Source organism: Metarhizium brunneum, chromosome 3, assembly GCF_013426205.1.
Source record: "Metarhizium brunneum chromosome 3, complete sequence".
Taxonomy (NCBI): Eukaryota; Fungi; Ascomycota; class Sordariomycetes; order Hypocreales; family Clavicipitaceae; genus Metarhizium; species Metarhizium brunneum.
This window is the reverse complement of record NC_089424.1, coordinates 2,223,861-2,245,124: the sequence shown is the minus strand read 5'-3', so window position 1 is coordinate 2,245,124 and position 21,264 is coordinate 2,223,861. Positions and strand designations below refer to the sequence as shown.

The 21,264-nt window shown below is 54.3% G+C and overlaps 6 protein-coding genes across 6 annotated transcripts; 2 read left to right on the top strand and 4 right to left on the bottom strand.

The window, feature by feature from the left end:
• Positions 1 to 3,626: 3,626 nt before the first annotated feature.
• On the bottom strand, positions 3,627 to 6,958 carry RTT10 (Regulator of Ty1 transposition protein 10; the record flags this gene model as incomplete). Its single annotated transcript, XM_014689026.1, has 2 exons — positions 3,627 to 6,872; positions 6,938 to 6,958. The coding sequence occupies 2 exons, from the start codon at positions 6,956 to 6,958 to the stop codon at positions 3,627 to 3,629; spliced, it is 3,267 nt and encodes a 1,088-aa protein (XP_014544512.1).
• Positions 6,959 to 7,458: 500 nt separating this feature from the next.
• G6M90_00g059400 (uncharacterized protein) lies at positions 7,459 to 8,454 on the bottom strand (the record flags this gene model as incomplete). Its single annotated transcript, XM_014689025.1, has 1 exon — positions 7,459 to 8,454. One exon carries the CDS (start codon positions 8,452 to 8,454, stop codon positions 7,459 to 7,461), a length of 996 nt encoding a protein of 331 aa, XP_014544511.1.
• Positions 8,455 to 15,013: 6,559 nt separating this feature from the next.
• G6M90_00g059390 (uncharacterized protein) lies at positions 15,014 to 15,622 on the bottom strand (the record flags this gene model as incomplete). Its single annotated transcript, XM_014689024.1, has 1 exon — positions 15,014 to 15,622. The coding sequence occupies one exon, from the start codon at positions 15,620 to 15,622 to the stop codon at positions 15,014 to 15,016; it is 609 nt and encodes a 202-aa protein (XP_014544510.1).
• A 714-nt stretch (positions 15,623 to 16,336) lies between these two features.
• pzh1 (Serine/threonine-protein phosphatase PP-Z) lies at positions 16,337 to 18,087 on the top strand (the record flags this gene model as incomplete). The annotated part of the gene is made up of 3 exons (XM_014689023.1): positions 16,337 to 17,773; positions 17,836 to 17,988; positions 18,058 to 18,087. 3 exons carry the CDS (start codon positions 16,337 to 16,339, stop codon positions 18,085 to 18,087), a joined length of 1,620 nt encoding a protein of 539 aa, XP_014544509.1.
• Positions 18,088 to 19,033: 946 nt separating this feature from the next.
• On the top strand, positions 19,034 to 20,194 carry G6M90_00g059370 (uncharacterized protein; the record flags this gene model as incomplete). Its single annotated transcript, XM_014689022.2, has 1 exon — positions 19,034 to 20,194. One exon carries the CDS (start codon positions 19,034 to 19,036, stop codon positions 20,192 to 20,194), a length of 1,161 nt encoding a protein of 386 aa, XP_014544508.2.
• Positions 20,195 to 20,381: 187 nt separating this feature from the next.
• On the bottom strand, positions 20,382 to 21,220 carry G6M90_00g059360 (uncharacterized protein; the record flags this gene model as incomplete). Its single annotated transcript, XM_014689021.1, has 2 exons — positions 20,382 to 21,099; positions 21,153 to 21,220. 2 exons carry the CDS (start codon positions 21,218 to 21,220, stop codon positions 20,382 to 20,384), a joined length of 786 nt encoding a protein of 261 aa, XP_014544507.1.
• Between the last annotated feature and the right edge of the window lie 44 nt (positions 21,221 to 21,264).

Genomic DNA, 21,264 nt, shown 5'->3' with positions numbered 1-21,264 from the left:
TTCTGCCTTGGCACCAGCCCAGCCGCCCAGCCAACACCACCCACCACACTCGGCAACGCCCGAACCAAGCCAAGCCAACTCGCACCCAGCCATCATCCGTATAACACCCCCGGCCAACCGAGATCAATAATCGCATTCCTATCCGCACAATCCCATCCTCTGGGAAACCTCCAAGCCCGTCAGCCGTGGGCCGGGCGCCTCCCGAAGCTGACCGTTGAGGGAAAACGAGGCCGTATTTCAACCCACACGGTGATGTCCACTCTCCCGCCGTGTCATCCAGCTGAGCATGGCAGAGAATGAATGCCTCCACATCCAGGGGAACGCTTCTCCCACCGGCTACAAAGCAAAAGGCATGGGTCCCATTACGTGTCGGCACAGTCCACAATCCATCTTCCTGCTCGGTGCTCTCGATGCATTCAATAATTCCAACTCAGAATATACCCTTTTCCGCATTCTCGACCAGGGGGCAGGCCTCGGATACGCTTTGCCATTGCTACTGTCTGTTTGTGTGCCGTTCCTGTCAGATCGTATTCGGTGCCGCCAACGCGCATCACCGACGGACGGGAGTCCGCCAAGACCAATGACCTCATTCTTGTACAATCTCCATCGCTGGATAAAAAGCCGCTAATATAGTGCTACTATTCCTCCTGATACAACCTGATAGCACTAGTACATATTACGAACGAGTCGTCTTGTGCAGGGATCTCTAACCCGTTTGCGAAATGGCCCCGATGCTGGGCCAGAGGTGGAGAGACTAGAGACTACTGGGCTAAACAGGCATGTTCCGAATTTTGGATGGGTACCAACCAATGTGCAAAGCTTAGCTGGAGTCACGGAGAGGGCCCAAGATATGCCAGAGTTTCGTGTTGACAGTTCGTATTCAACGAGTCCGTTCGATTCATAGAACGACCGCCCTTTGATTCTACCTAATGACCAGGTCAACTCGCTGCGAGTTGATCTCAGTCCTGAAACTATTGCCTCTTGTAGGTGATGCTTATAGAGCTCATTGAAGAGCAGCCCAGTGTAGCCTGTGACCTTTATTCATAACATTCGTAAAATTGCAGATATTCTGCACCAATGCATACCCCAGGTTTCCGTACAGTGAAAGAAACTAAAACACAAAAAAATAGACGGGTCCTCTGTCAGTCCTGTTCCGTAGCCGGTGGCTGAGTCCAACCGAGTCGTCCAGTTGCTCCAATTCCAGAAAAAAAAGTCAAGGTTTTTTGTATCAAACGCCGGTGAATGCTAAAAACGATAAAGAGAATTCGAGTGTCTGCTCGGTGCCGTCGACGGTTTTGACTGATTTTGGTTTGTAGTACCTACTCCCCGACGGAGATGACCACATCGCCCTTGCATATTCCATATGAACAACATTCCTCAGGTTTCATTCGGCCGTTGAGAATAGCATCAATCTTTGACTGGAGAACGCATTAGGAAACTAAGTTCAACCGGAGGAAAGTATTGACCTAGGTACTTACGTCTGGGCATGGACCCAAAGGACCAACGGGGGCTGCAATGGCAATCATAACAGGCGAGGACATAATGGTAGCTGCTAGAAGAGATTGAAACCTCATGGTTGCTGATATGTAGAGAAGAATGATTTGTCGATGAAATGTGAAATGCGTCAAAAGATGCAGTGTCTGATATGCAAAAAGTTTTTTTTTTGGCGGCGCGCTTTTTTGCTAGAGGGAACCGAGTTTCGAAGTGAGGGCTCAAAGGAACCGGATATAAAGATGGGCAGGCAGAGTTGCCAGACAAACAATGGAAAATGTACCCAAAGTCGGGGGAACGACTGTGCAACCGAGGAGGTCAAAGCGAGGAAGGAGTGAGTGTCGATCTTTCTGAACAAGCTTGCGGGGTGAGAGCCGCGAGCCTGGGAGGATCCGATCGTACATACTTATGTGCAGACACTTGGACAACTTGGAGCAGCGGACGGGAGGCCGAGCGGCCAAGGCAAAACCCAGCTGGTGGTGCAGATAGTACTATTTGGACCGGGGTCGCTGCGTCCTTCGCATGCAGCGCCGGCAGGCGAGGATCCACGATGTGCTCTCTCGCGATGGAGGCTGTCGAGTGAAAAGCTCGGACAAGGACGGGGATTGCGGGGCTTTGCGTTCCACGCAGACGACTAGACGGCAGGGTTGCGCACTTCGCAAGGCACAATGAAGCACAGAAAATACAAGTGCTTCGTGAGTCGTGAGAGGGCAGTGCTGCCGGGGCGCCAACCTGGAGATGATGTGACGACTGAATCTCGCGCAAACGGACGTGCGAAGTACTTACAGTAGGTTGTACACACATGCTAGCCTGGGCTGCAAATGGATTGGCGCGCGGGGGAGGATTGGAATGTTGGTCCGCTGAGATCGGGTGGTTGGCCGCCAGGCACACTCAGCATGGCAAGCAGGGCGCGCAGGGCAGGCAGGGGTCGATGGTGCCGGGGCCCGCTCCTTCCAGAGATGTGGCTTGGCCTCTGTGCATGTGCTGTGAATTGTGCTGTGCTGGGCTAGCGCGGAAATTTGCCCACCAATGACGGCGTCTTGTCCGAAACCGCATTGTTTTCTGCGCCTTGGCAGGAACCGTGACTGACTCCTTCATCAGACAAACCATCTTCCCGTTATGTACTCCGTATCCCTTTGACTATTAAGGTGCCGTTGCTGCAGCGGCCCTACTCTTTTATAATACTACTTAGGTAAGCACTTTTTCATCATATGAAATTTAATTAAAAGAAATACAATGCCCTTTTTAAATTTACAAGTTATTTTTATTCCCACAACATTTTTTTATAAAAGGGTTTTTATTAAGGGATGAGAGTCGTGGCTTCCCGTTTCCGCCACCTCCAGTCCTGTCATTGATGCGCTGCAGATCCGCAGATCCCTCTGGCATAGAGTCATGCATGGAAGGCTTTGCCGATACCAGGAACCTCAGGGTGTCATGTTTCATGTTAAGACGTACCGAATATCCAAATTCCAATGACTCAAGCCGTCAGCAGAGTCTGCTTCCGTTGCTCCCAAGCCAGCCATTTCGGCTACCAGCTCGTATAGCCACAACAAAGCCTCTTTGATAGTGGTACTTGTACTCTGTGACGTGTATCCTTGTCCACATCGACTACCTGCCTACTGCCTTACTGTCTAGGTACGGAGTACTTGAGTAGGTATCTGGTAGCTTGTAGGCACGCAAGTATCTGCTTTCAACCGACAGAGCCAACTTGGCCATTGGAGCTTCTACTCGAGCATGGCGAGCCCCCGAAATCACGCAACCACGGGCTGGTACATTGTCCTTGCAAACTCTTTTTTGAATCTGGTACAACTTGGGTCGTGTGTAGTGTCTGGGACATGTGATGTGACTTCACTCTCGCTTACGTTCTTGTTGCCGTCATACAAGGCGGTTGCCTCTCGAACTGTCCAAGACATTTATCTCTAATCCGTATGGGAGCTTTGTATTCGGGTTTGCCGCCATTCGCTTTAGAACCCTCATGTACTCCGTGTATCGCCGAGACTTACGGCCTGCTCCTCCCGTTACGCACGGAGGATGGATGGCCATCAACGGCAACAACGTCAAGTCGGCCAATCACCACGGCATAACTCATCACTTTAATGGCTGCCACTTAATCTTCACCCTGTCTCAGATGTCGTTCACTGCACAACACTCCATGCCTCGACTCCAATCCCGCCCAGGATCACCTGCCGTGAGCTCCCTTGATCGACAACCGCAACATCACCGGGATCTGCCACGCCGCTGCTGATGCAACTCGCCAGTGTAACCATTTGCGGATTGCTCTTCGCGATGCGCCAAATCTTGATACGCTGGTCGTTGCTGACGCTTACGGCGAGGCCGTCTCTGCCGTCATCTTGACCCTGTGCCAGCAGTGCAACACCGTTGACTGATGCCGCGTGAGCGCCGCGAACGATTCCACGACCAGCAAACCGGTACTCCGTATGACCAGCATCGTCCCGGACCTCGGCAACTTCTGTGAATCCAAGGCCGTTATCATCACCTCCCGTTAGTATATGAAAGATGCCGTTCTGTCTGACCATATCAAGGCTTTTGATGCTACTCTGGTGTACTTGAGCAGCAGCCTGCAGCGTGAGGCTGCCCAAGGCAGACGATGCTGCTCTGGTCTTCCACAAGGCCATGTGCCCATCCGTAGACGCCGTCAACACCCAAAGTTGTTCATCCATCTGGCCAAGATGCCTCAATTGCGTGATACATGCGCCGGTATAGAGCCCAGTCGCGAACAACTTGAAGCTACCATCTGCGCCATACTCATACGTCTTGAGCGTTGAATTAGAAAAGGCCAGCGTAATGGCCATCCTCTGTCCATCCACCGCCCTCGAAACATCGAAACCCATGATGCGCAAATCCCTGGTCGGACTCTTGTCCGCAAAACTCCCCTCGCAGACAACAGCAAGGCCCGCATACGCAGAATCCAGGGTCCGAACGCGCCACACGAAAAACTCCTCATTCCCAGCACTACTAAGAAGATAGTCGTCTTCAAACCAGTGCAGTTTCTGGATCCCCGTGATATGGGCCTTTAAACATGCCAAATACCGCATCGCTGCGCCTCTTTCTTTCTTCTCATCCGCAGCAACGTACTCCCATATCCTGATCGAGGTATCTTCTGCCCCAGATGCAATATACCGCTTGTTCGAGCTCAGCGCGCGAATCTCACGGCCGTGCGTGCCGGACTTTACCGTACGATGCGGCACGCGAGTCTGTGAGTAGATGGATAGCTTGGATGTCCGGGTATACGCGAATCTGTATAGTTCCGGTTGCTCCGCGCTGTAGTCGAGACGAAATGTGCGGTGGGCGCCGCCGCAGTTGATCGAGGCGACTTCTTCCCTCGTAGATTCGTTCCATATTACAAAGTCTCTACTTCTGAATCCGTAGAGAAGAAGTTCCGGGGTGGGTGTGTTTGAGAACCACGCCCCTTCTATCATGGGCCCAAAGGGGGGGCTCGTCTCGTGTACAAGGGCAAGGGCAGCATTGGCGGCGTCGGTCCGTCGGATTTGGTATATTCTGTATTTGCCGTCGCGGCTGGTGACGAGGATGTGTCGTGAGTCTGACGAGGGGTTCCGGCTAGGCGGGAGGGGAACGATGGATGTGATTGCGTCGCGGCTGCGTGTTGCTAGATCCAGAATCGGGTGCCATGTGTCGTCTCTTTGAACGAGGATAGACATCCATCCGTGGCGGGAGCCGACTAGGAGCAGATCATCCAATCTCGTGGCGGAGATGGCGACGAACCGGGCGTCTAAACCTGCGATTTGGTGCTCTGAAAGAAGGTCTCCTGCGGGCGAGAGGGTCAAGTACCGCGATGCCGGGGACCCGTGGAGGTGAACCAGCAGCTCGATGGTGTCGGCAGTGCTTGCGAGGTGGTTGATTTCCACGATTCGCCCCGGAACGCTCCCCACCGGCCTGACTTGGCGAGTCTGGAAGAAGAAAATCCTGCCACTGGTGGTTCCTATTACCGCTGCGCCGTGGCCGATTTTCCGCAGGACATAGCACGACTTCAGGTCTGGCGCGACATCTTGACCGACACTGACCTCTTCCCACGTTTGGGTTCCAGACAATGAACCCAAAAACAATCTACCGGCATTGGTGATGGCGAGCATGGTGTCGTCGAGAATAAAGTCGTACCGACTTATCATTTCACGAGCACTAGCCGAATCCGACGGCGACTGTAACAGATGCGGTACATCTATCGTAGTCAGCTGGGCGCCGGCCTCTTCAACAGCGGCCGCATCCTCAATGAAGCTGATTCTGCCATCTGCACCGCCGGTAACAATGCGAATCCATCCATTCCGGATATCCAGCGCCCGCGCCCAGAGATGTTTGCCGTCGTGAAGCGAATGCGTCTGCCGGTGGGAAATCGTGCCCGACAGTGACGGGCCGAGAGACAATTCCCACCGCTGGGCGGTAGAGTCCTCCCCAAAGGAATACATGGGCAGCCGACCATCCCGGACGACGTGTCCCTCGTCGACGCCGAACTTGACGCCCCAGATGCGCGAGGCGTGGCCCATTGCCACCGCAACAGGGACGACTTGTCCGTCTACACAGGCGGCCTGCACCTCGTCGTAGCGCTCGGCAGCTTTGAAGCCGGTTTCCGTAACACAGTCCAGCGTAGATTCATGCGGTCCCTCATGGTTGCTTATATCCCACACTCTGATTGTCCTGTCATCGCTGCAGCTGGCGAGGAGACGAGCCGTCGATCCATTCGGCAGCGCCAGCTCTGGCGAAATGTCTACCCCGTAGATGGATCCCTCGTGGCCACGGAGCACAAAGAGCATGGTGTGAGAGGCAGTTTCCGCGTGGTACTTCCACACGATGACGTTGCCGAATACCGTTCCAGCTGCCACCAGGACGCCCGTGGGCGATATCCATCGTAGATGGGAGGCGTAGAGCATCGGTCTCGAGGGGGAGGTTACGTCGCCCGTGGTGAGGGCGCGGGCGTCAGGGTGGTACGTCATTGGAACGACTTCATTGTGAGCGGTCGCCAGAGCCGCAATGGACGAGTCCCACGGGGATATGGCTGCGTCGTAGATCCAGTCTGGTGCAGAGGTGGTTGCCAGAAGAAGAGGCTGGTTCCCGTCGTCGAGGGGCGTCCCGTCGAGGAGACCGACGTATGAAGCTCCCCAGAGGAGAATTGCGACAGCGGAGGACGTTTCATCCTTGTGAACGCGGATACCGTGAATGGGCTGGTCTTCAAACACACATATCCGATGGATGGGTTCCTCTGTGTCGGTGGGAGGGCCATCATACACAGTCAAATCACCATCCTCGCCAGCTATTATGTATACTTTGCCCGATAGTGTGGTGTATAAACCAACGGAAGTGATGGGCACTTGAGAGACCTCCCGCTTGAGCTTGATAGATCTATTGGACTGTATCCCGGTCAGTATCAAGTGGTAAGAAACCTAGGCAATGGCGGGGGGGCGGAGGCAGGTACGGTAGATGACGCTTGAGCCATTGCGATCAATTGCGTGAATTAGGAAGCCATAGGAAGTAAATGCAAGTCTAAATCAAGATATTTCCTCATGAGTGCATCAAAGTAGTTGGTTGCCGGATTGAAGAATACGGTGATATGCTACGGCGAATGAAGGCGGTGGGCCAAAAATTTTGAGGGTTTGGTTGGTGCGCGATACCATTGTGTGGGCTTAGCATTCGTCACGAACAAAAACATTGTGTAAATGAGTACAACAGAAAAAACACTCGGCGCCAGGCATATTTAGACATGTAACTTAAACTGAAGCGTTTATTCATAATCTTATCCCTTACTATTCTATACCATATGTCCTAGGGACTAATTCGGGGGCGCCTCTGATCAGACTACAGCCAAAAGCCCCCATCGTAGACAATCCAAACGCCGGGAACAATGCCTAACCTCAGAATATGACCACACAAATAATTCTTCGCTCCAGCTCGTTTCAAAACAAAAGGAAAAGACAAATTTCTCATATCTATTGTAACTTAGGCCCGATGAGAGTATGGTTCATAGGCGAGATCAGTTCGGCCGTGGCCAGAAGGATGCCGGGGACCAGATGAGTATCCACCTTGGTTCTGGTTGGGGTTGTAGTAGCCGCCATTGTTGTGACCGCTGGTCATCTCGTAGTTGTGGGAAAGAGGGCGATAGGCACCACCATTGGGAATGAGCTTCTCGTCATCAGAATCCAGATTTCGCTTGCCACCACTGCGACGGCGCTCGGGTTTGCAGCAGCAGATGGTGAAAATCCAGAAGAAGCCGGCGCCGAGGGCGAAAGCCGTGGCGATCCAAACGGTGGCGAGGAATCGGGTGCCAATGTCGGCTTTGATGCCGTAGAGTTTGTTGGAGCCCTTGATAGCGCCGACAACGATGGAAGCCGTGGCAGTGGAAAGACCGGCAGCAACGCCAACCAGGATGGAGGTGAGGCCGGAAACAAGCCAGGTCAGGCATGACGCAACGCGGGAACACATGGCGAAGATGCCAACCGCCAACTGGATACCGAGTGCGAGGAGTGCAACGATGAAAGCAACCTCGGTCCATTTGGCGACAGTGCGGAAAGTTTTCAAAGCGCCCTTGACCTCGTCTGGAAGTTTGAAACCCTGGACGCCCGCAGACTTGCCTAGGTTCTCGATATATGTAGTGTTGAGAGCACTGTTGGCCCAGTCAAACTGGGCTTTTGTGCACTGGCGCTTGTTGTCGTTGTCGGTATAGCAGTAGCCCCAGAGATCGATTTCGTATACGTTGGCCAGGCCAAGGTCAGCAGCGGTAATGTTGCCAGTCTTGTCGGCGCGAGGGTTGATGCCAAGTGAGTTTGTAATGCTGACAAGGTCGGCTGGGCTGATGCTCATATCTTTAACATCCACGCGGAACATCCATAATTGATTGTGAGCGACACCGGAGAGGGTGGCAATGAGAAGAGCGACAATAGAGGCGATTGTCAGAGCCAGCGGCAAGCCGACGCAAATGAATCGACCAACGCCCATAGTTGTTGTGGTGTTGGGCGTGCGTGTGTGCGGGTATTTCTGACGGTCCTGTGGAATACTCGATCGACGCCCGTGATGTCACACCTGGCAGGCGGGCGGATGATGAATGTTGAGAGCCGTCGACGTGTAAAATATGCTTGAGCGACGCTAGCGAAGGGTTGGAAATACCAGACGTAACGGACGCAAAATACGGCAAGATGATGAAAAGTACAAGGTGGGCAGTCTGTTGCCGGACCAGTGGTGTTTATATAAACGAGTCGTGGCTATCCGAGCTGCCTGGCGCCGGTGCTGACATGGCGGCGCAAGGTTGGGCCCGTCGACCCTACGAAACGTGGAGTGGCGCAGACTGACAAGCAACAAAAAAAGAACAGCAGGACGGAGTATGCCAGAGTCCATACAGAGCGAAAAGAGCGGAGCAGCGGGTGGCCTCGAATTAATGCTGTGCTGCCCACCACATTCGGGCGCAGCAACCACACAGCATCACGCCAGCATGGTTCCAAGCCCGATATGCGGGTCGGTGAGGTTTTCGCCATTCATGGCTGATGCCAAAGACCAGGGAGGCCCTGGAGCTGTGTTCAAACTTGTTGCACTCTGCGCCTTGAGGCAGGGCCGAGGAGTGGCGCCATGATGAGTCGCTCATAACACGGAGAGACGCTACTCCTCACCTACCCATGTTAACGAGGGAAATTCCGAACCAGTGTCCCACCGCAGAGCTGTCCTCACGGACCAGGTAAGGCAGCTTTTCACTCGGCGTGCTGCTGCGTTTCGCGAGGAGAGCAGTATGTATGTAGTTGACTTCAGCCTCCTCCAATTATCGATGATTCCGAATCGGGGTAAATTTGATCATGGAGATGCTGCGGCATGTTCCTCCGAGATGGTTCTTGAGTTTGTTACGCATGACTCCCCGCGACGTGAATCTACAACTACCAGGCGTCAGCAGAAAAGTCCAGCAAGAGGGACGATCGCCGAACGAGTTTCTTCTCCCTTTCCACAAAAACAGAATAAAACACGAGGGCGCAACGTTGTTTGCCCAGCCACGCATGGTGGAATCCTTGCTGTGTGGATGACGACGCGCAACACGTCTGTGGCCATCCAGGAGCAGGGTGGACGAACATTGGACCATATGCACTGATCAGCCTCGATCAGCAGCACTCCATCTCTGTGTCAGTGTTTCGAAGTGCTTGGCAGATGTGTAGTCGGAGCACAGTCGCTGTGACAACGGACGAATGCTGCATTACAAGAACTCCGACTTCATGTTTATCAGTCGCAGTAAGAAGAAATCCAGCCATTCAGAATTGGCCATATCAGCTGCATGCTGTGTTGCTCGAGCAGTCACTCACCGTGATCAAAGAGGGTTCATTGCTCATGCCGCTTCTGTCCTCCGGATATGTAGATGGCATTGCCGGTGTCGCACGGAGCAAAGCAGTGCTTGCGAGACCATGGCAAACGGCCCAAGAGCGAATCAGTGTGTGCCTGGTGCGTCTCTTGCCAGTAAATCCCGCTTTTTGCCAAAACAATTCATTGGGATTGCTAATAAGAAGGCTGGCTGCTGGCTGCTGGCTGCATGTGTTGCGAAGGTTCGGGCACAGCCTCCACTAGTTTGGGCAGAATCCCAAATTTAGAAGTCGTTGCCACCATGAGGCTCTGAGACAAATCCTGTGGCTGCCACCACAGCAGGCCAGGCGTGCGACACAAGTCTGGTGGCAGACGGTACGGTACGGGTGCCCCAGGCCACAACTTCGTGCACGTACAGTGTATGTGCACATGAGGTCACTTGGCAGGTGCGAAATCGACGGAGGCTGCTGACTGATCAAGTAGCCCTCCTCCCACCGACCAGTCCAGTCCAGTCGGCTTTGAGGACACCATCGCGGGGCCAGATGACACAACGTGCAACACCAGGACCGTTGCGAGCTAATAGCGCCAAGCTTCCCCAGACAGGAACCGCCTGATGACGCTTGTCGCTGCCAAGAAAGAGTCAATACTTTTCAAGCTCCAAACTAGCTTTGTCAGATCATGATGCATAAAGACTTGCGACGCAAATTGCGGAGTGCTCTACGCGTTCACCGAAACACCATCTGGTGTCCGGTACTCGGCCACAATCCAGAGTCTTGGCGACAGCGAGAGCCTCGTCATGGCCCTTCGATCTAGGGAGTACAGATTTACAAAGCATAGTCACGAAGGGCCAGCTAGGCCAAGTAACTCAAAGGCGTGTGACCCTTCACCATCAACATGATGGCGCTGTATGCGCCATGAATTTGCCTCTGGATATCCAGGACTCGCCAGTGTTTTTCTTCCAGGCTCGCGAGATGTTTCGATTGCTGCGCCACTGATGAGAGTTCTTGGCATCGCAAAATTGCCTAGGTTACCTGGGTGCAGCGATTACTTCTGAGAGAATCAGACCGCCTCCGTCTAGGGACATGAAGAGACCCTTGCTTGAACTGTGCGACATGCACATACGATGCCTCACCAAGCATGCTCTTGTCGCCAAAATACCCGGTGTCGTGGACAGACAGTTGCACGAGAAGTTTCAACGAATGCAAGGCCTGGTCTAGTTGGGGTGAAATCCGTTACGAAAAAAAAAAGGCGTTCGGCATCCCTCTGGTGAGCACGTCCCTTGATGACCCCGGCATTTTTCTTTCAACAATCCTTAAACCAACAACCCTCCCGTGTGTGATTCTGTATCGACTCGTCCTTTACTACATAATGAGGAATCTGAATTTCTTCAGGGGATCTTGTGTCTTAGACCGGAAAAGCTTGGCACCAAGAAAAAAACGGTGTCGCAGTCCGTCATTGAGCCTGCGGGGGGTGTGAGCACATATCGAATACTTTGTCGCAGATTCGATTGCCGTATTCTGGTGTTTCTCAAACATGTTTATGAAAATAAGGTCGTGCGGCACGGGACGCGAATCTTGGGTCTTTGCTGGGCATCATCTCCCATTTTGCGCGACCTGGTCCTTCACCGTCATTTTGCTACGACTGCCGAGTGCACCGTGTCCTTCGTTTGACTCGACCGATTCAAGCTTGTCCGAATAGCTGTTTACATCTTCTTCCTACGGTTCTTGACAGAGTACGCACAGTGAGTGCCTTGGTCCGTGATCGCACGACAGATGTTGTTGCCAACTATTCCGACTATCCCAGCTTTAGACATGAGCCGCTTTGGAGATATCACCTGGCTTCTCAACGAATTCCGGACACATCAGGATCACAATGACAGAATTTATCGTTGCATTGGATGTGACCGTGTTATTGTTTGTGTGGGACATGGCGATATCAGTGCCCTGTAGCAATTAGTACAAGGGACCAGGAGCATCCAAGACATTTAGAAACAAAAAGCTTCCCAACCTAGGCTATCGGAGGCGACGGCAAACACGGCATGCTATGGTGCTGCCGGGCACTATCATAACATGTCAGAGAACGCTGTCAGAAAAGAAAGATTCAGACTATGAATTCGGGATAGTTTTTTCGGCTGACATTGTATTCCGTTCTTCGGTGTTTGTCGTACGAAAAGCAAGGTGTCTCCCTAGGATTTGTATTTGGCGTCGCTTGGACGTATAGACCGGCTCGATAGCATCGTGCACGATGCTACGGTGGTCTTATTCAGTGCAGGTAACACAAGCACTTAAAGTTGAAGTGTCTGCATCCTCAGGCTTGTGAGTGGACAGCAGGGGGGGCCTTGCCGGCGAAGCAATCCAGCCAACAACGGAAGTTGGAAAAAAGCCACCGTCAGATACAACCCTCATCGGGGCCGGTGTGGGGGCCGTGATGGCTCATACCCGGAGGTGCGAAAACACAACGTGGGAAAAGAGCTCAGGAAGAGATAACAATGTTGTCCTCACTCCGTTTGTTTCCCGTTGAGCCCCGAGGGCAAGGTCGGTGTCGATTCTCCTAAACCAGTCAGATGTGATGATGGGCTAAGTAGCGATGATGGAGAGGTTGACGCGGGATCCAAACCCTGGTTTTCGAGTCTATACATATGCGTGGCACACCAATCTACAGGGTTGCTACAATCATAATATGAATAACTCCGTATTGGGGGGCAGGTGATGAAAAGAAGCGTCAACCCAACAACCCCACCGACCTTGGGTGTTCATATTGGAGCCCAACAGGTATCTAATCTTAATACCTGAGTAACCGCCGAACAAACTGGATTTTTATATTTCGGCTGGCTCATTTCGGACCAAAAACGGAAGGAGACGGGTAAGAAAGAAGCAGAAATAGACCAGTCGCTTTATTTCAACGAGAACCGGAAATGGCATGTGACTATTGTGTGCTCAAGTCTGCAAGTGTCTGTTTGTGGCGTTGATGTCGGCTTCAACCTCGAGCAGAAACAGGCGTTTAAATGCGACTAGTTTGAATCAATGCTTGTCCCGTTGGCCATTTTCCTGCCAACAGGATGAGGTTTGGATGACTGGACCACGGGAGCAACGGAAAGTATCGGTGACAGGGACGGCGAGACTGCAGGCGGACAAGGTGCACATTGTACTCGGCACGCATTGTGTGTTCGGTGTGGCGGGTGGAGGCGGCGAGAGCTGCCGTGAGATGCTGTGCGGGCGGAGGCGCAGGTCATGGTGCAGGGAACATGGAATATTGAAACGATGCCGAAGCTGGGGAGAGGCTGCGCTGCATGCTTAGCATTCGAGGGTTGTCGATGGACTGCTACGCACGGAGCAGATCTGGTAAGGGGTGGTAAGATGTTGGTGATGGTTCCATTGCCGACGTAGGATGTTGGACCTGGGATGAAGAATTATTGGTACTTAGTATATACTCCGTACCGTTAAGGTGCTTAGAATTACTAGTAGTACTTGATGTCAACTGGTCCCTAAAGTACTAAAAGTAGTATAGGTACGGAGTACTTTGGTTGATTCAATGTTCAAAGCACTGGGAAGGAGCACTCAGTGCTGAAAACCTTAATTTCAAGAACCAGACCAGCCAACCAACCAATACTCTGTAGACTGGCCTGCAGCCAACACCCAGTTAGTTATGAGGTACATACATGTCTGGTACTCAAATCAGCCTGGGTCTGCAGAGATCAATGATGGCTTCAGATGCTCAAGCATGGCAGGCAAAGCGCCAGGTTGTATTTACATGGGGCTTTATTACAGTGCTTCGCGAGACGATCCTTCAATGTCCCGGATGCCAGGCCGCCGCCAGACATACCCATACCCGGCTTCCCGTTCGGGTCCAACTTGGGTCCAATTTGGGTCCCTGTTGGAGGGTCCACGAGTTCAGCTTGAGATGTCGGCCCAGAATCTACATTTTAGTCTACAATCTGGCGGGGAAGTCTTGTTCTCTTCATTCTGCGTCTCCCCTCCTCCCTATATTTAACATCTTGTCGGAGTATCTGTCCAAAAAAAAAAAAAAAGACTCTTCAAAAAGAGGTTCCCCCTCTTAAGGGTTCAAAATCCCAATTCATCTCCGCTAGCCATTTTGTGTAATTTGGCCTCTCATCTTATCCGCGCCACTAGCTTCCTCTCTGGGTCGTCCTTGATCAGCTGAGCACCTCAATCCGCAGACCGGCGTGGTTGGAGTTGTGCAGTCGGTCCAACGAGCTTCACGCAGGCCAGGCCAATCCCGGCCAAGAGATTTCCTCCAGAGCATATCCCTACCCTTTTTGCTGCAGGTAAGCAACTCTATCGCGTTGGGGAGTTGAGGCGCCGGGTCGCAACAGCCAACACCTTTTCCCGCAAAGCCTCGAGCGTCGAGATTGGCAGATAGTATATATCGCCGGCGTGTCGGCGCACCCACCCACCAAACGGCTACGCATTGTGCTCGTCATTGACTCTTGCTTTTCTGTGTCCTGCTCTCATCCGTCGGCTGTAGCTGTCTTGAAATACAAGGGGCCGTCTTTCGCTCTTGAGTACTAGTAGTAGCTCCATTCCGGCTCCGGCCAGAAGAAGCACGCCAGCACGCAACCACCACCCACCTCCCTGGTCACCTCGGCTCACCTTGGCTCACCTTGGCTCCATCAAGAGTCAAGACCAATCAATAGCACACTAACATCCGCAACCGCAGCCGCAAGCAACTCTGAAACTCGCTGGTGCACACTGCGCGCCAATACGCAACGAGCCAAGCCTAGCGCCAATTCTGATCGGGCTGGGGTAACGAGGCGCCAAGATAGATAACTCTGAAAAAGCTCCAGCGGAAAGCTTGGCTCGAGTCGCCGCCAACGGACTTGCCCGGCCACTCGAGAGCATCGACATCTCGAAGCAGCGCTCCCACCACTGAACTCGCCACGCTCTTGGGGGCTTGTAAGATCCTCGCATCCATCTGGTCTTGGCGACCCCGTTCGAGGTCCAGACACACACACCAGACTCGGAGCCTGGGGCGACATTCTCTCGCTCGCAATTGTATCAAGTCGGGGAAAAGAAGAACAGGAAAAGGCCAGCCATCGCCCTCCACCGCTGCCCGTCATTGTCATCACCGTTGGACACACCAGCGCAAGCAGACCTTTTTTTTTTTTTTTTGACTTGTCCGAGACACTCTCATCCGTTTCTGGATCTGCGGGTAAGGCCCTTTTTCCTCATCTCGTCATGCTGTCCCCTCGGTGCTCGTTGCATTTCTAGCCTGTCTCTGCCGCTCGTCTCCTCGGGCGACTTTGTCGCGACTTGGACTCGGACGCCTTGGACGCTCGAGCAGGTAACATTGAAGATTGAATCAATCCGATGTCATCTGTGCCCTGCATTTGCGCCTGCAGCCTCCATAGCTTGCTGCCCTGGCTCTGGCATGCGCCTGCGGTGCCAGTCGCTCTCGGCCTTGTCTCGCCCAGCGCACCTCCATACACATATGTTCTGCATCTTGATTCACCCTGTCTCTCCTTGCCATCGTCGTCGCTCTGCCAGTTCATGCAAAGCACTGGAACTGGCGCAGTCGGCAAGGACCACTCTGCATGCGATATCCGAGTGTCCGCCGCCTCCGCCCTGGCCGTTGAATGTTGGCTCTGGAGCTCCCTGCTCTGTGTGGCCTGGCGCGTCTGGTTCGATTTTAAGGCGATTTTAAGGCCGTATCGCCGACACCGTCTGGAGGGCGAGGGCAAAGGCGCAGCCGGCTGCGGCTCCAGTTCTGCATCAGCATCAGCATCAGCATCAGCATCAGCATTGGCACCAGCATCGGCACCAGCACCAGCATCTGCATCTGCATCTCCATCTTCTCCTCCCGCCGCGTCCAACATTGCCGATTTGGAACCCGTTGCTAATAATACTATCGTGGCCAGGCCTCGAAGCTGTGTTCCCTCCCACCGGCGCCGTCCACTGCATCTGTAGACCCGTTCGTTGGCCCTGGCAGGGAATTGACGCCTCAATCCTCGCCAAACACCACTGACCGACGTCATCACGCCCGACACTCCGCGCCCGGGTTTTTCGGTCACTCGTCTCGCCATTCATCATAACCGCCGAGGCCTTCGCCTGGAAACTGCTTCAAGACGGAGGCATTCACCATTCCTCCATCTGCCGTCTTCTCTGTTCTTGGACGACTGTTCCACCCCCCCTAGGCTCAGTCACCCAACCCCAGAGAAGTTGGGGGCAAAAAAAAAATTTCATACAGACATTCATACGCCATTGCTTCCCTAGCATCCATTCTTCCAAACCTATCCCGCACCAACTCTCCCCGTGCACGAGCGACATACCGTGCGCCTCAATACAACCTTTCAAGCATTCAGAACCCGCATCGGTTCCAGACTCAAAACGGTCGGCAACTGAGACTAGGCGCACCAGCCTGACCCCACGCTGCCACGCGACACTTGAGACACCAGACTCGTCACCGCAACCGTAGCTGCGACCGGCTCATCCCAGCTGGAGACCCTCTCGACATCTCGACATCTCGACATCTCGAGCAATCGCCGCCTCAGCATCCTCAACGACTCCGTCGCCAAACCACCCCCCGCGCGATGGGTAACCAGGCCTCCAAAGAAGGCAACGGTTCCTCCACGGGCAAGGGCTCCGGCTCTGATGGCCCTCTACAGTCTTATCCCTCCATGAGCAGGTCCGATACCAAGGAATCGTCTCGATCCTTCCGCTCGCTCCGATCCAAGATTCCGGGCAGCAGCAGCAGCAAGTCGGTAAACAACACCGACAGCCCCAGGAATTCCGCTTTGCTTCCCAACGGCGAGTCCAATAGCGAAAAGGCGCTTGATGCTGCGTCAGTTCGGTCCGGCCGCAGCGGTCGTTCCAGCGCTTCTAGAAACAGCCGCGGCGACCTGCCCAGCTTGAAGCACAACTCTACAGATTTGTCGTCGGCTGACCCGGCCATCTTTGAGCATCAGCCGCCCCCGTCTCCCGTATTGTCGAGCGCAAAGGGCGCTGCTCACGACGTCGCTGCCGCTCAGGCCTCGGGCGAAGTCGACCATGTATCCGACCAGCCTCCCACTGCAAGCAACGCCAGTGCCACTGCGCACATGCTATCACCGGGGCAGCCGATTCTAGTGAAGCGAGACAGCACGGTCAACAACATTCAGAACTCACCTTCCATGGACTCTACGACCAAGGTTGAATCTAACGGCAACATGGCCATGTCGGAGATTAAGGATATGGACCTTGACGACTACATTAAGCGGCTTCTGGACGCAGGCTACGCCGGCAAGGTGACCAAGAGCGCGTGTCTGAAGAATGCAGAAATTGTGGCCATTTGCCAGCGGGCTCGGGAAGTTTTTCTTTCGCAACCAGCATTACTGGAACTCGATGCGCCGGTCAAGATTGTTGGAGATGTCCACGGCCAATATACGGATCTCATCCGCATGTTTGAAATGTGTGGCTTTCCGCCCATGGCAAACTACCTCTTCCTGGGAGACTACGTCGACCGCGGCAAGATGTCACTAGAGACCATCCTGCTGCTGCTCTGCTACAAGCTCAAGTTCCCCGAAAACTTCTTTTTGCTCCGCGGAAACCACGAGTGCGCCAATGTGACACGAGTGTATGGGTTCTATGATGAGTGTAAACGGCGGTGCAATGTCAAGATTTGGAAGACCTTTATCGACTGCTTCAACACGCTGCCCATCGCGGCCATTGTAGCGGGCAAAATTTTCTGCGTGCATGGTGGGCTTTCACCCGCTCTCAGTCACATGGACGACATTCGAAATATTGCTCGGCCGACCGATGTTCCCGACTACGGCTTGCTCAACGATTTGCTGTGGTCTGACCCCGCAGACATGGAACAGGATTGGGAAGCAAATGAGAGAGGCGTGAGTTATTGTTTCGGCAAACGAGTCATTACTGAGTTTTTGGCCGTACACGATTTTGACCTCATATGCCGAGCACACATGGTTGTTGAAGACGGCTATGAATTTTTCAATGACAGGGTCTTGGTTACCGTGTTTAGCGCGCCAAATGTGAGTTGGCACTTTTGGCTTTGCATGTGTATCGTTGGCGATGTACTAACTAGATTCTGCAGTACTGTGGTGAATTTGATAATTGGGGAGCAGTCATGTCTGTATCTTCTGAGCTACTTTGCAGTTTTGAGCTCCTGAAACCGCTGGATTCAAGCGCTCTCAAGAGCCACATCAAAAAGGGACGTAACAAGCGACAGCAGATGCTCAACAGTCCTGTAAGTTTTTGTTTATCCCTCTCCCTCCTTTTTTTCAACGAGAAAAGCATTCGGCTAATTCTTCAACAGCCCGCCAGCGTACAGCCTCAAAGTGTGTAGTCGTCCCTTGACCATGGACGTAAAATCAATGTGTGCCATTGTGCCTTGCATATTTCAACAAAGGGGATGGGCTGCTTCACAGACATTGGCGCATTAGTTGGGTGTCCAGTATCCTGCTGTGTTCTGAGATTGACACACAGTTACCAACGGCCCGACAACCGCATGAGAAACGGTCGTAAAATTGAGTCGACAAGAGAAGCGGGCTATCCTTATATGTGGGAGTAATATCCATACAGTGGGCGGCGTCCACTTGCCTCTATTCTGGCGTTTGATAATAAGGCTTTGGGCCTCGGATCTGGAACGGTCCGGGATTTTTTTGCCTTGATTTTGTCAGCCTCCGTGTTTATTTTCGACAACGATCCTGAGGGAGCACGAGCTGGGTCCCCCGGCTTTTGAAGTGTGCGATTGATACGAGAACCGAATGAATGGAGATGGGGTCCAGACTTTGACCATGACAATTAGACCACTGTTTATATTTTTTTCCGGGATGGTGGAAGAACAGGAGGCCCTGCAATCCGGCCCTTTGTTGTACGATTTTTATCCATTTGGTATTTGCCTGACGATGGGACAGGCAATGGTCGCATTTATACGAAAGAGGTGGAGTCCACGGTGGTTGGCCTTTGCAAGAAGCGCTGCTCGCAGTGAGGAGTTTGGAGTTGGACGTTGCTCAAGTCTCACATGATGTTTGTAATTAGATGATCCAACAGCAGCCTCATAATATACATGGATATGAATTCACATAAATTTGCCTGCTTCGCCCGCGTTGATGAAAACAAAGATTCACTCATGAACAGCTACCCTATTGCGTCTAGAGGTATGAGCACACTTGACCGCTTACCTAATCGGGCAACCTCGCAGAAAATTGTCCCTGAGCATCAAGCTCCCTCTCTCCATGACCACCTCCAAGACAGCACCCTCCTCATAACGCAAACACACCCAAGCAACCATGAACCCCGTAGCCCTCCGCTCGGTGTGCGCCCGAGCAAGGCCAGAGGTCCAGCGAACCGGGTACGCACTGAAAAACTACTTTCGCGACTTTTCCACATCCCAATCGCTCGCGGCAGACGAAGCCTCCCCGCCGACTCCCCCATCACAGCCGTCGGTCCGCCAACGAACGAGAGACGCCACCAGCGAAATCAGTTCCCTCGTGAAAAGGGGCCGCGGAGGATCAAGGGGTAGCTCCAGAGGCGGCAGCCTTTCTGGCCAGCGACAGTCTGCTCAACCGCCGGCCGGATCTGCCCCCAAGGTCATTGACGTCAAGAGCCTGCCCAAGGGCCTGTCGCGAGGACGCGGCGGCTTCCGCGGGAGAGGAGGAGGAGGAAGGGGGGGGCAGGTCGGCGCCGTGCCGTCGCAGGGGCAGCCGCATCGCGCGCAGCCGCCCGCCGGGAACAGGTTCTCCCGGCCCTCTGGCGGGAGGGGATCTGCCCTCCGCGGCGGGCGAGGCGGGCGCGAGCGAGGAGCGGCCAGGGGCGCGGCCAGGGGCCGGGACGACGACAAGGACAAGCAGAAGAGGCTCGGCAGGCGCCAGGACCCGTTTGAGACCATGGACCCGTACGAGGAGCAGTTCGACAGGGACATGCGGTTCGGGGCGGCAACGGCGTACGCGCCGCGCCTGACGATGGGGTCGCTGGCGCCCTTTGCGCCGGCCACGCCCTCGAGCGCCGCGGGGAGGCGGGCCACCGTGCTGGGGAACCTGAGCGCGCTGGGGACGGCGGACCCCGTGGGCGTGCCGCAGGACCTGCAGGCCCGTAGCTACGCGGAGGACTTGGAGAGCGAGGGGCTGCGGTTCTTTGCCGACGCCAAGGCGAGGGAGGCTGCGGAGCGCTATCTCCAGGAGAAGAGGGCCGAGGGCGAGGGCGAGGGCGAGGGCGAGATTATCCGCGATGCGGGGGAGAGTGTGCGGAGCGTCGTCTTGGACAAGGCTGTGCGCGGCGAGCATGAGAAGATGGTGTTTAGGGAAGGGCCCGTGGGCGTCGCGAGGAATTGGCATTTGAGGGCCGAGACGTACACGGGCAAGGATGTGGAGAGCTTTGAGAACAAGTTGAACTCGCTGGTGGGCAAGGGCGCTGGCAAGAAGGGGGAGAAGAAGGCCGCGACCACGGCGTGAGCTGAATTCCCATCTCGACTGTACATCAGTGTATTATAAATCATTGGGCTGGAAGGATTTTTACCAGCTGCCCCGCGTAGATTAATACGGCTTCTCATCACAAAACTGCAAGGTTTCCACAATCGTCCACATCTATATGTATACAGTAGGAGTACATACAATCGTACACGTCCCGCCCGTCGGGCTCCTAGTTCCGGTCCAGCCCCTTGATGGCAGCATTCTCCTCGCCGTCAATCTCCTTCATCTTGCCGTCCTGCAGCTTCTGCAGCTCCCTCTCGGCCCTCCGCACGACGTCCTTGAGCACGGTCCCGTCCTTCTGCCACCCCTTGAGCACCTTGTCGTGCCTGGTCCTCGCCTGGCGCACCTTGTCCCTCCACGCGTGCGTCGTCTCCTTGACGCGCCGCACCAGCTCCTCCCTCCTCTCCAGCTCCACCCTGAGCAGCAGCTCGAGGTCGTTATCGTCGGACCGCTGCGGCTGCTGGTTGAACTCGCGGCTGGACTGGACCGCGCTCATGATGGGCTTGATGTACTCCCTGTCGTTGACGAGGAGCGAGATGGTGCGGTTGGTCCGCGGCACCACCTGCGCCAGCTCGCGGAGCGGGAACGTCGACGCCTCGCCCGAGGCGGACTTGATTGTGATGGGGAGCGCGCCCAGCGCCGACGGGTTGAACCGTCCGCCGTGGAGGATCGTCTGGAGCGCCGACTTGTAGTGCGTGTCTTGGGGGGCGAGCGAGGCCACGAGCGAGGAGAAGTCGAGCGGGTCTTCGGAGTTCGGAGACGTCGACGAAGGGGAGGGTGAAGGCGGAGCTTGCGCGCGTGGGGGCGAGTTGCTTGCTGCTGCGATTTTGCGCTTCTTCAGCACCGGCACCGAGGCGTGGAATGGGCGTCTCGTCAGGATGGGTTTTCTGGCGGCGTTGTATGTTAGGGGCGTTGTCGTTTGGGAAGGAGGGAGGCTTACGCTTCAATTGAGACTGTGAGGCGGACTGCTCGTCGGAGGAGCAGCTGAGCCGAGCTTGGGAGCGCCATCATGAGTTATAGTGAGGTTGTGGTTGCTTGTGGTGTTGACGAGG